The sequence below is a fragment of the Humulus lupulus genome, chromosome 5, assembly GCF_963169125.1.
Source record: "Humulus lupulus chromosome 5, drHumLupu1.1, whole genome shotgun sequence".
Lineage (NCBI taxonomy): Eukaryota > Viridiplantae > Streptophyta > Magnoliopsida > Rosales > Cannabaceae > Humulus > Humulus lupulus.
In genome coordinates, this window is record NC_084797.1 from 239879294 (window position 1) to 239893552 (window position 14259).

Below are 14259 nucleotides of genomic sequence, written 5' to 3' on the forward strand. Positions count from 1 at the left end.
AACAGGATATGCAAACTCCAACAAACAGTTATAAGAATTCAATATTTAGGTTTTCTCTAAGTGGATCAAAATTGAAAACAGCAGCTAAAAAATTCATCTTTTTTTTCCAAATAAATTTCATTAAAGTTACAGTTGAGAACTCTAAGTATTGATTTAATCCTGCATAAGACTCCCCATTTCGTATATAACAGTCAACATGACTAGAGTGCAAATATTTAATCAAATATACTTTGTACTTTTCACACTTGTGTTTATTTAGACATCACACGAACAAAGACAGCCAGAAATTTATAGAACATACCAGCAACATGAAAATAATGGGTTTAGCGAGGTTTTCCTGCTTTTCAAGTTTTCACCCATGACCTTTCCGTGAGACCGAGCCATCCATGACCCTCCGCAAGCCCGAGCCCTCTAACCCCGTCCATACCCCTATCCGTGAGCTACATTTGGAGCCTTGATCAAGGTCCTAAAATATGCAAACATAGAAAAACAATATATTCATACATAATTTTCAATAGAAATGAAAGAATGTATATTGTACAATTTTCAATAGAAAGGAAGGTCCAGAAATTTTCAATATATATTGTAAAAGCCTTAGATATGCAAGTCATAGTTGCTAGCTCAGTTTCACAAATTCATTTAATCATCCCTGGAACATGCATGTAACATTTTTTAGCTAAAATAAAATGTTATAATGGCATTTCAAACTTCATAGTTACAAGTCTTGGCCAAGTCGCTCAGAGTATGAACCACCAGAATCAGGCAAGATAACTATTAACAACTGTAGTTGTTTGTTGATAAGTATCTTCTTGCATTGCTCATGAACAGATCTCAAAGCCTTCTCAATTTGGTTAGCTGGCCAAGCGCTGCAGGGAATTACTGGTCTAGTTTGGAAGGCCTTCCAAGTATCCAAAATGATAAAAAATGTCAATTATAAACAGTCAATGCAATGTCACATTAAAAGAGACGAGACAAAAAGATCTGGTAACCATACCATTCCCCTATTGAGCCAAGTACTGACCAATTTTGAACAAAAGCGATCATGAATATCTGAATTGATACGCGAGAAGTTCACACATGTCCAAAACTCAACTTGGCCTCCATTGATCATTTTCTATCATAACCCAAAATAAAAAGAAATAAGTCAATGAATCATACCTCTTCACATACATCATAACAAAATGGAGTTATAAAGATCATTTACTTACTTTATTGGACATATTCCATTGCCCAAATCGAGGATGCTCAGTAGCCTCCCTCCCAGTACCTCTGTATAAAAGCTTCATGAAGAAAAATAATAGAATTAGTTCCAATTGAAAGAGTAGAACTCACTCGTCAAACGCAAAAGCAAGCACATATTAGAAAAACACCACTGGTGGAGGCAAAACTCGAGCATCAACCATTGTCAAATTGTTTGCAACACTAATTCCAAAATCTTGGACAAGTTCCTGATCACTGTATTTGTTCTGCTTAACAATTCGCCAAATGCTTTCTTCCATGTTGTTTGGTCTTTGACAGATTGCCCTTAATAGATTGGTTACTTGCCTTTCATTGAGTTTCTTAGAGTATCTTTGCCCCTCAACAATTGTACAAACCTATAACAGATACAACATTTAGAAATATAATCATGAAAATAGTTGATGTCCAATAGAACTTAGCACGCAAAAAAAAATGTTATTGAAACTATGATGGGGACCTCCATGGGTAAGTAAATAGGCTTTGCTGCACTTCCTGCTTGCAGAGCAGGCCATGTCACATATCTGAGTTTGATTTTGTACTTGTCTTGAAAGTAAGCAGCAACTGAAATCTGTGTCGTCTTATCATCAAGAGTAAACCTAAAATAAAATATAAACATGTTAGTAAAACAATTTGAAAGTACAGGTAGAGAAGTTTAAATACCACCAAGAAAAATCTTCCCAAATTATTAAATCAAATAGCAGCACATAGCACATACCAACATGGAATAGTTAAGGTCATGACATATGCACACTCACATTAATTTGTTCAATGGCTCTGTCGATATCCCAGTAATCTTATAAGTCCTTGTATTATGCAAATGACTGCATGCTACTTTAACCCCTTTCAAATTTTTCTTTAGTTGCAGCAGTAAAAATAGATATAAATTTCTTTTAATAATGTTAATAATAGATAAGAAAATCACCGATATCCAACTTAGTAATATGCAAGAACCTAGAGCCGGACTTGATCATGCAATGGCCTTAGATCGTCTCTCACATTAAAGTTTTTGAAAACGAAATCAGATACCCTTATAGTTTCATAAAAAGCCCTTGCTGAAACATCTACAACAATTGGATAAGGTAGTTCAGAAAAAGAAACGTCAGTCCACTTGGTAAAAACCATCTAGATACCAAAAATTGTTGTAGGGCATCACATAACATCTTCCATATTAGATTTTAGCATCTTACTAGATTATGTGTGAACCGACATTAAATTGCACAAACGACGACCTTACGCCGTCAGGTGGTGCACCATATGGTGCCTTGTAACAATATAAGCATAAAAGAGTAAACTAGCTAAAGGCAATACCAATGTTAAGAGAAAGCCCCAACTGAATTGGCCTCAAACTTTGATAGTATCCTTTCCAATAGATTATACCATCTGCAAGCTCACCAAGACGCCCCAGTGTGAGGTGAAAAAACGACCTCCCAACAACAGTATACCTACAGTTAAAGATATACATACACTCAAGCCATCGACTAAAAAAAACTCAGCACTTTTAACAACATACAGAGTACATTATTATCAAGTTACATAACATATACAAACCAAAATAAACTACTAGGCACTGAATTTTCAGATGAAAAAAAATAATAAAGCAGTAAGAAAATTTTATAAAGAATAGCATTTTGTTCTAAAGCCTGAAGGCAGTATTGAATTACTTATCCGATGGATCTCCTCTGAGAGCAACATCCAATGCTTGAATTGTCTCTTGAGGAGCATCAAGTTGCCTGCTCTGTAAAAACTGTCGCAGATGATGTAAGTCTGGCTTCGAAGCAAACTTGATGGTCACCTTAAATTCACGTTCCCTACGGCTAATTAAGGGAAAAAATATCAAATCAGAACAAAGTACATAAAAATGAAAATAGTATTACTCAAAATGTCAAACTTAATGTAGTATATAATACCTCCTGGTACTAGAGCTTCCAGTTTCTCTATCATTGTCAGGCAACTATATAATAAATTCTTTGGAGGAAAATGGCAACTCCCCAGCAGTGTAGATAGACTTCCCACCATCATAAGCAACTCTCAGATTAGCCAAATGAGAGACACGGTAGAGAGTATCCAGCTGTTTGATAATGTCACAGTTTACCTTCTTTGATGTTACTTCAGGACTTATCGATACCTGTAAATATATTTAGTAAATATAATTAGCTTTAGGGATCTAAAAACAACAATGTAATAAACGACAAGTTGCCTTTTTTGATGTTACTTCAGGACTTATCATTTTACTCATATATCTCACTGAAGCATTCCATCAAACAGTTATTATGCATAGGTTTAGCAAAGCTTAATTTTATATAACAAGACCAATTTAAGCAGTCAAACTAAACAAAATTTACAGATAAATTGACACAAACATCAAATAACACAAATACACTCGATACATACAAGTTTAGCCTACATACAAACATTCATTTATATTCCAAAACACACCATATTTAAACATAGAAACAAAGATCACTATTATCATGGTTGCAATAATAAAATTAACAAAGAGAACATTAATGATGAATCATTGATCAGTCATGAAAAAACAGAAAGAGAAATTGAAAGAAAAATGGTACTTAAAGCGAGGATTAGGGTTATAGTTGTAGAAATAGATGAGCGAAGATGGATAAATAAAGAAGAAGAAGTACATACCCATGCCAATGAGAGCTTGAAATTGAGATAGTGATTGCCAGAAATTGAGGAGCAATGGGAGAAATGTGAGAGAGAGATGGAGATGTCGAGAAATGGGAGAGAGAGATCAAACGTAAGATTCTCAGATCTACCAACGCCATTGTTGACTGTGTACAGAGCTTTCTCTTCATCTTTCTCTTTTCTCTTCTTAATTGAGACTAAGTATGAATAAAGTTGAGCTTTTGTCACATATTTTCTCGGCAACCAAACAAATAGAGAAAGAAAGAGATAATTAACTTGAGAACATCGTACGGTCACGAGCGAAGCTGAGACAGGGGTCTTTCAAAAGGCTCATATTCTTGTATAGACTGTCAGCCTCATCTTCGACAAGGGTTTCGCTGAAGTAACCCTTGGTGGTCAATCGGTCGACGAGGGCTGTCCATTCGGGTCAGGGGTGACGAGAGTCTTCGGCGCTGTCTAAGGCGGTGACAGTATCAACGACAGCGGAGGAACAATAGCAAGCATTGGGATTTGGATTGTGAAGGAATAAAGGGTTTCGTCGAGTTGATAATGGAAGGGTGTAATAGGGATGGAGCTTTGTGTGAAAAAATATTTAGTGTGAAAAAAAAAATAAGTGGCGGGATCCCAAATAAGTTACCGCCCTTTTTTTTTCCCACATATATATATAAATATATCATAACTCTTTTTAAATAGTATTGTACAGTCCAAGAACTTAGCTAATTGTTTAGTAGTATTATAGTATGTTTAGTATTATCTTTGTAACTGTGGATTTTTGGTTCAGACTGGGAATTATTTGGACACTCATAGTAGTACTTGTAGATTTTCTAAGTTTAACCTATAGTTTAAGAATATTAATTTTAACCAAAGGTTTGATTAATATGACTGATATTGATGGTGATATTTATTATATTATAAGGTTTAGATAGATCCAATAAGATAGTAACACTTATCATATGTATGATTATTAAGAAATTATTATTTTAATGATAAAATAAGAGAATTATAAGACTTAGTCTTCACCAAAATCTGATAGGAGCATGACATATATCACAATTTTATTTATTTGTGGATTAGGTTGATATTTAGATAATTAAATAGATTTTTCGTAACTTTAGGATACTGTAACTTCCGACCTGTTTTTGACCCAGTTATATTAGTAATTTCGAAAAATAGTATTTCTTAAAAGTTGTAGATAAGTTAATGAGCTTTCTAACGGTATAAAGATAGTCCAAATCGGAGTTCTAAAACTCCAGATATGTTGATTTTACTGAAGGAGAGTTTAGAGTTACGAGATTTAGGGAGTTAGAAGTTAGGATTCTATTTGTTTTTATTATTTTAAAAATCAAGCTTTGAATCCTTAAATCTCTCTGAAAAATTTGAACAATTCCTAAGCCTTTAGCTGGAGGATATTCAAATATTTTCAATTAAATTTATTATTTTTATTCAAAGCCAAAAAGAAGATTTTTATTCCTAGAACTCTATAAATAGGACCTAGCACCAAGCATTTTTCATTCATTCATCAAGCTAAGTTCAGAGACTGCAAGTTGCTAGGTTATTGTGAGAGTGTAAACACTTGGGTTGGGGATTATAAGCTTGATCACTATAAGCTTACCAAACACTTGGGAAGTAAGGTCTTATAGCATTTCGGTCCAAGGTTTAGATTGGTCTTACAAGTGTTCAAGGTATTTCCACACTCTAGTTCATTGGTATTATTTTATTTTCTTTAAAGTTCTCATAGTCTTGTACTCAGCCTTCTAACCTTATTCCTATTCTTGGTTAGGAAATCCAAGTTCTTAAGCACAAGGTTTTTGGTAAGTATGTTTTAATATGTATAGTTCCTTCATCTCTTTCATCCCTTTTTCTTCAATATCAATAGACTCACCCTTTCACAAATGGTTTTTAGGAGTGTTCCAAAAGTCCCAACTCAGTCCATCATATCCCGGTAACTTCGGTAAGGAAAATAGGATAGAATCTATATGTGTATTGCTTATGTTATCTTATGTGTTATGTTATGAAATATGATATGTTATGAATATGTTATGAATGTGTATGTTTGTAGGCTTGGGCTTATGCCCTATTTGACTAACAAGACCCCAAAAATATTATGGGCATATGCCTACTTAGCTAGTAGGACCCCACTAATCTCATGGGCATAAGCTTGTTTAGTCTATGGGACCCAAGTAATAATGGCCATTATAATAAGTGTATGTATTAAGTGTTATGATATGTCTTTACGGTTATTATGAAATTTATGTTTATGACTATGTGTTAGATTTTCCTTGCTGGGCATTAGGCTCATTCCTTTTTGTTTTATGTGCAGGAAAATAGCTTTAGAGGCGGTAAGATTCGTGATGCTTAGAGGATGTGTATCGATGGTGAATGGAGTCAAGGGGCCGAGCGTTATTCGATTCGAGGATGTAGTCTCATTTTATCTTTTATGGTTTTATATGTATTTTCCGCATTTCTTATATAATTATTTTCATTTAAATCATGTTTTGTTTTTAAAGACAATGGGATCCCATATCATTCTTAGTATTTATTTGTAAGTAACTCTTATTTTACAAGTTACTCAATAAAATTATGGTATTTTCGTAAAAATGTAAGTTTATGTATAGTTTCGTTAATGGTCCAAAAAGTCTAGATTAGTGGGTCATTACAAGTATTATAATGATGTGTTATGATAATGGGTGTTTGGTGTAGTGAATGTTCGTGTCCTCATTTGGGAGAATGTCAGGCCAACACCAACAAGTGTTACAAGTGCGGTCTGACATGCCATCTGAAGAAGGATTGCCCACAGTGGAAAGCATGGCAGGGTAGTAACAACAATCTAGTGCCAACAAAGGTCTTTGCATTAACCTAAATGGAAGCAACCAACAGTAACACCATGGTCGCAGGTTAGCTCCCTAATTTTGGTATGACATGTAGAGTCCCTACTGATTCTGGAGTGACTCACTCTTATATTACTATGAATGTAATTAATATACTGGGTATGCCATGTAAACTGTTTGAGCGTAGTTTTAGTACAATGTTACCATCAAGAGAGATTATGTCGTCAACTAGGTGGTTACAATCGATTTCTATAATAGTTGAGGGCAAAGAATGGTCAACAGACCTCATAGAGTTAGACATACCAGACTATGGCGCTATACTTGGCAAGGGTTGGTTAGCCAAATATGGAGCAACGAGAGATTGTCGACAAAAGACTGTAGAATTAAAATCGGAAGAAGGAGACTATATTTTTTTAAGGGAGAAGCGACGAGAGTTCGTACACCCATTGTATTGGCATTTGAAGCTTGGAACATGATGCAACATGGGTGTTCGACATATTTGGCAAGTGTGGTGGATAAATCTAAGGAGATTGAGTTGAAACCAGAAAATGTCCACATTGTTTGTGAGTTTCTAGAAGTGTAACCTGAAGATTTACCAAGATTACCCCCGGACAAAGAAATCGAATTTATGATTGAACTTACACCAGAGACAACACCAATATCTAAAGCACCCTACCTAATGGCACATGTATAGTTGAAGGAACTCAAGGCCCAGCTACATGAATTGTTGGACAAGGGGTTCATACGACCTAGTCATTCGCCATGGGGGGCACCAGTCCTGTTTGTGAAAAAGAAGGATGGAAATATGAGAATGTCAATAAATTACTGAGAACTCAATAAGGTCACAATTAAGAACAAATATCCTTTGCCTAGGATAGATGACCTTTTTGATTAACTGTAAGGGGAAGCAATGTTCTCAGAGATTGATCTACGATTCAGGTACCATAAGCTAAAGGTGAAGGAAGGAGATATTCCTAAAATATCTTTCAGAACTCGCTACGGACATTATGAGTTTCTAGTGATGTCTTTTGGACTCACTAATGCCTCAGTGGCATTCATGGACATGATGAACATAGTATTTAAGGACTATTTGGATAAAATCGTAGTGGTGCTTATGTTAGGCTTTTATGCCCTAATTAAAACCCAATTTCTTTGTAATCTCATTTTATTATCTATAAAAGAATAGAAATTAATATTTTACTTGGTCAATCACTTTGCTCACATGTTTTATTTTCATGATTATTTGTTTGTTATAAACTTCTATTAAATCCCGAGCATATAACTAATTGTATTTATAGTGATGTAATCACAATAGAATATAAATATCATTATATTTTAAAAATAAGTTAGTCCTAACATTTGTCAATGCACATGATTTACATTGACTTGCCAATCTACGATATGATCTACTTGCACATTGCAGTGTTATGTTCTTTCCAAAACATTAGCAAAGTAGATAAGATCGGATGTATTTGTTACATCGGGCTGGACCGATATTGATAGTAGATAGGATAAGTAAACATACTGTTATTATCTATTCTAGTCATATCATATAGTTGACCATAGGTCAATTCAATCTCAATTCTAAGTGGTTAGTATTCTAACTGAATGTATTATTTGATTACTTTGACTTGTTCCTTACCAGCTTACCCTACGGACTAGCCCATACTTACATCTTGGGAACTTGGTAGTTTAATTGAGTGGCAGTGTTAATCATAGATATGAACATCTATAACTTCTAATGAAGAAGTAAAATGATGGTTTCCTTTTATTTTGGTTCAAGGTGTTAAATGATAGAGATCTCATTTCACTAATTAATATTAGTTTATTGAAATATTATTTACAAGGAACTAAGTGTTTTAAGGATAAAATACAATGAGGGGTAAAACAGTATTTTAGTCCCATCTCATTGTAGACTGTCTATAGAGGATTGAGTGACAATTATGGTTGTAACAATTATGAGTGAATTCAAGAGTGTAATTCTGAGTCTTTAGTGGAGTCACGAGGAATTAATAAGTTAGTAAATTTATGATAACTTATTGGAGCTTGATTTCATAGGCCCATGGTCCCCACTGTACTTTGGATAAAATTATCTAGATAATCTCAATTAATTGATTTAATTATCAAAGTTGACCAGGTCAATTTTGGATAATTTCACAGAGTTATGCAATTTAGAGAAGAAATGAGATTTTAGGCCAAATTTATTAATTAAGACAAATTGGTGCCTAAATTAATAAATTAGTTTAAAGAAAGGTTCAAATTACAAATAATTAATTTGATAAAGGATTTTATTAATTATTAAATTAATTAAATCAATAGAAAATAATACAGGCCTTGATTTTAAGTCCAACGAGCTTATAAGAGCACTCACATCCGGTGAGTTAAATCAATAAAAACTGTAAAAAGTAGCTCCAACTAAGAAAAATAAGTGTACATCGGATGAGGTATTTTACAAATTTTTTTTGCTAAATCTACAGTAAAAAGCTATATCTATGGTATACTATTCATCCTTCATTCTAATATATTATTAATTTTTCTCATCTTCCCATTTTCTCAATCTTTTCCCTCGTTTTCTTCCAAGATTGGCGCCAGAAACTGTTTTAGCACTTTTGAGTTGGGTAAGTTTGTCTGGTTCGTGCTCCTCATTCCCCTCCCCTCCTTGCAGTGATCATCTTCTCTCCTCGTTACACCCACACCAGCCACTTAAGCATCTCAGATTTTTAGACACGTCCACTCTCTCTCAATCAGGTAACAAAATGGCACACTGAAGTTCTTATTTTTTTGGTACTGCAAGTCTTGCATATAATATATATATATTGATAATTTGACTATGGAAGCACACGCAAGTTCTTATTTTGGTACTGCAAGTTTTGCATATAATATATATATATCTATATTTTGGTACTGCAAGTTCTTATTTTGGTACTGGTTATATATATATATTGGTACTGCAAGTTCTTGGTAATTTGACTATGGAACTACTTGATTCTACCCTCTTCAAATTTCACATTTATACCTAATTATCTTAGAAATTTCTTTTCATGCATTTCTACAAACACATGGAGACCATTACGTGGGAATATTATCTGAAATGGTATTTCTTTAGTGCTTATCATATATTTCAAATAATCACCAAATGAGAAAATACTCATTTGCTGCATATCTTTGTACATGATCGAACTCTCAATTGGGGTGTCACTAAAAGAGTAACCTCTGCTCATAGAGTTCCAAATGTAGTGATTAGGCTGAGCAATTTGACTAAATACTGACCTTGCATAGTAGAAATCTCCAATTTTGGGAGAAACGCAAAAGTCAATAATCTTACTCAATGGAATCATGTTTTTGATAACTGATGTAGTTATCATCAACCCATGTAGCTGTTTCAGCTTAGCCATGGTTTTGCATTTTTCCAAGAGACAGAGAATTGTGTCATAGGATTTCTTCATTATTTTCTTTTGTGGAGCAAAACTCAAGAGTACAGTATAAATAGACTGCTCTGTAATGGCCTCAAAATGGGGCAAGAATCATCTGTCTAAGCTAATAGAATAAGTTAAAAATCTTATTATAGTGATTTAAGCTAACAAAGTTGGTAGCTTGAAATGAAGCAATGAATCCCTACTAGTATTTGTTGATACCATCTTTTAGAGTCTGATTGTATTGGCCAATACCATGATTCTAGTACTTCAAACTACTCGAATTTGGTTGATATACTCTTGAATTAAAAAATTTATACAATAAGCATTACACAATATGAAGAAAATTATATTAAAAAAGAAGGGAATCATATTTCATTCATGGTAATAGCTTGGGCCCTTAGCTTTCATGGTGTTGGTCTCATTACTTTTTCCTCTGCAATAAAAATCTCTATAAGCTAAATAAGCTGAATGTGGTCAATTTGAGTTAGTACTATTAAATTGGCCATTGATGCAACTAATGGGCCTACTATTTCAATGTACTTAGTTATAAACCCTGTAGTCTTAGTTTTTCCTTGCTTATGTTTATATTTTAAAGTTAGCTCCACAATAGTTCATTTCTCACTAACACAGAAAGAAATATTTAATAAGAATAGAAAAATAGTTTGTTATTAGATCCAGTACAATAGTTTCCTTATTTGCAAAATAAGAATACAAAAAAAACATAGTAAATCTAACAGTGAGAACCAAAATAACATAAATTCATGTTTAATCTATTTCTATTTTGGTAGTTTACCAAAGAAAGATGATGAATTAGTTTCATCTAGATTTATGTCAAAAGTAAAACTTTCGAATGGGGCAGGGCAGTAGACCTTAATTACCTATAACAAAGTTGGTTTAACTTTATCACATATCCTCCTCTCTCTCTCTTTTAAATTATTGAGAATTAGTTGGCATTTAAAGCATTGCAACATACATATTATATATGGAAGAAATTTATGATTATCTTTTGTCAGATTTTGAAAGATGGACTCACAACTCCATGACTCACAACTCCATGGGGTTCATTCCTTCACTACACTGTTACAAGAGGGGGAAGAAAGCTACAATGACTATCTCCCATCTTTGAATGACTTAGAGTCGCAATATACTCCATCCAATCCAGAAGAGGGAAGTAGTAGAAAAACTAAATCTAGAAAAGGAAATTTTAGCACAGAAGAGGACAACTTGCTAGTTTTGGCTTGGCTGAATACTAGTATGGACCCAATCAATGGGGTTGATCAATCAAAATATTCATTTTGGTCTAGAGTTCATGAATATTATGAGAAAAAGAAAAAATCTATATCTTTTGAACGTAGTTCATGCTCTATTAGAAATAGATGGTCTACTATCCAACTTGCTACAAATAAGTTTTGTGGGGCCTTAGCTCAAATTGAAAGAAGGTCTCCAAGTGGGGCTAATGAGCAAGATAAGGTGCATGAATAATATAATATAATTTATATTGTTTATAACACTTTGAATTATATATTTCTCATCTCTTTTACTTGATTTTTCAGATTGAGAAAGCCAAAGAGTTCTACCGAAGTATCCATCCCACTTCATTCAACTTTCTTCATTGTTGGACTATTCTACGACACCATCCAAAGTGGAAAGAATCTGTGGCTGAGGGTAGCAGTATGAAAGCTAAAAGAAGATCAATAATTCGAGATGGTCATGCACCAGAGTTCATAGATGAAGATACTGCAGCACCATCTTTAGATGTGAATTTAGAGAGACCAATTGGAAAGAAAGTTGCAAAGAAGCGAAAGAGGCAAGAGGATAACTCTTCCAATCTTACTGATTTGGTGATTGAAATAAAAGGGGAGAGAATCAAATCTAATGCTGAGAAAGGAGAAATTAGGAAAGAGTATGCCCGCATTGCAAAAGAAAGGCTTGAATTTGATAAACAGAAAGAAGAGAATGAAATCATGAGGAGGGAGTTAGAAATTATGAGAGTAGATGTATCAACTTTATCTCCAACGCAACAAGAGTATTTCCGTACCCTCCAATTGGAAATACTTGAGAAGCAAAAGTCTAGAAAGCCATGATTTAGAGTGTTTGGGCTGGTATTTTTGGTATTCTTGAAAGGTAACAATGCAACCACTTTTGGGAATTCTCTTTTACTGGTTTTTATCATAGTTTTTTTGCATATAAATTTGCGTAAACTAGCAGCCCAATAGCTTCTTTTTTTGTATAGAAAATTACCCATAGCTTTTCTATGTAGAAATTTGCATTGTACAAAACAAAAGCTCAATGATGGTTACTTTTGATAACTTTTTTGTATAGAACACTTGAATGATGAAAATTTTTATTCTTGAAAGAAACTTTTTTGCATAAAATGTTTATTGCAATAGTTTATATTGGCTGTAAAAGCTTCCTAATATAAAAGGCAATATTGTTGACTTGATGATTAATATCTTGAATTTAAGGTTACATATTTTATATCCCAAGGAAATACAATAAAATAAGACAAAAATACAATATTAGGCTTAACATAGGAAAAGAAAGAAACTAAAGTTACATCTTCCTCAAAATAAGAACATAAATATTAGCCTAAACTTGGTAATATATAAAATGCAAATACTTAAGATTTACTATATATTTCCCATAAATGTTCAATAAGATCCGACTGAAGTTGAAAATGAATTCCTCGATCTCGAATGTGATGATGGCGTTGAATGAAGTTTACAAATTCATTTGTATGCTCATGGGACATAGGCTCTTCAGTTATTTCATCGCTTTGTTCATAAAAAAAGTCTTCTACTCGAAGATAAGTATGTCGCTCATCTTCTACGATCATATTATGCAAAATAATGCATGCCATCATAATCTCCTTAAGTGTTTGTCGATCATAAAATCGTGCCGGTCCACGTACAATAGCAAATCGAGCTTGAAGCACTCCAAAAGCTCGTTCTACATCTTTTCTTGCTGATTCTTGAGTTGCTGCAAAATGTTTATTTTTACGGCCATGTGGAGCATGAATTGTTTTGACAAACGTAGACCATGAAGGATATATACCATCGGCAAGATAGTAGCCCATCGAATAGTCATTTCCATTTATTGAGTAGTTGACCTTTGGAGCATGTCCTTCAGCAAGCTCTCTAAAAACAGAAGAGTGTTCTAGAACATTAATATCATTATGGGAGCCTGGCAATCCAAAAAATGCATGCCATATCCAGAGGTCATATGACGCTACAGCTTCTAAAATTATAGTTGGCTCGTGAATATGACCACAATACATTCCTTTCCAAGCACTTGGACAATTTTTCCATTTCCAATGCATGCAATCAATACTTCCTAACATCCCAGGAAACCCGCGACTATCTCCAACTGCGCACAATCTAGCTATATCGTTCTCATTTGGGGATCTTAAGTATTCATGGGAGAATATGCCAATGATAGCCTTAACGAATTTTTTCAAACACTTGGTTGCTGTATTTTCTGCAATCCGCAAGTATTCATCTACAAAATCTCCAGAGACTCCATAAGCTAATATTCTCATTGCAGCAGTTATTTTTTGAAGCGAGGAATGACCCAGTCTTTTAGCAGCATCTCTTCTTTGGACAAAATATGGTTCATATGCTTCAACTTCGGCTTGAATACGCAAGAAAAGATGACGTTGCATTCGAAACCTCCTGCGGAATAAATTCGGTGGATACGTCGGGGACTCAGAAAAATAATCTTGAAAGAGGCGTTGATGGCCTTCAAGCGAATTTCTTCGAATGAATGCACGTCGGGGAATAGACCTACGATGCGATGTTGAGCCTCTTTCATTACCCAAGCGTTCTTCTTCAATAGCAAGAGCTAAAATTATCTCCTCCTCCTCCTCCTCAGATGACGAAGAGTCAAATATCTCAAAGTCAGGATCCATAGGAACTCTATAGAAAGAAGTAAAATAAAAAGTGTGTAAAGAAATAAATGAAAGTGTTTGTAAAATTTTGTAAAATAATGATATTATTTATAGGTGAAGTTTTGAGGAAATCAAAAGGATATTCTTAGTATATACTGAAGAATATGCTAAGAATATTCTTTCACAATAATCAAAGAAGAATATCCATGGAATATACCAAAAAATATCTTCAAAATATTATATATAT

At 33.9% G+C, this 14259-nt stretch overlaps 2 protein-coding genes and 1 pseudogene across 2 annotated transcripts; 1 reads left to right on the forward strand and 2 right to left on the reverse strand.

Moving 5' to 3' along the window:
* Positions 1–715: 715 nt before the first annotated feature.
* LOC133780165 (protein argonaute MEL1-like) lies at positions 716–10105 on the reverse strand (annotated as a pseudogene).
* Positions 10106–11149: 1044 nt separating this feature from the next.
* On the forward strand, positions 11150–12287 carry LOC133780166 (glutathione S-transferase T3-like). Its single transcript, XM_062220038.1, has 2 exons — positions 11150–11596; positions 11680–12287. The coding sequence occupies exons 1-2, from the start codon at positions 11150–11152 to the stop codon at positions 12208–12210; spliced, it is 978 nt and encodes a 325-aa protein (XP_062076022.1). The 3' UTR covers positions 12211–12287.
* Positions 12288–12746: 459 nt separating this feature from the next.
* On the reverse strand, positions 12747–14058 carry LOC133780167 (uncharacterized). The gene has a single exon (XM_062220039.1). The coding sequence runs from the start codon at positions 14031–14033 to the stop codon at positions 12747–12749; it is 1287 nt and encodes a 428-aa protein (XP_062076023.1). The 5' UTR covers positions 14034–14058.
* Between the last annotated feature and the right edge of the window lie 201 nt (positions 14059–14259).

Bases quoted from the DNA above. Each gene is read 5' to 3' on its own strand.
- LOC133780167 (XM_062220039.1), bottom strand. From the start codon at position 14,033: ATGGATCCTGACTTTGAGATATTTGACTCTTCGTCATCTGAGGAGGAG.
- LOC133780166 (XM_062220038.1), top strand. From the start codon at position 11,150: ATGGACTCACAACTCCATGACTCACAACTCCATGGGGTTCATTCCTTC. The intron at 11,597-11,679 runs GTGCATGAATAA...TTGATTTTTCAG, and splicing joins GGGCTAATGAGCAAGATAAG to ATTGAGAAAGCCAAAGAGTT.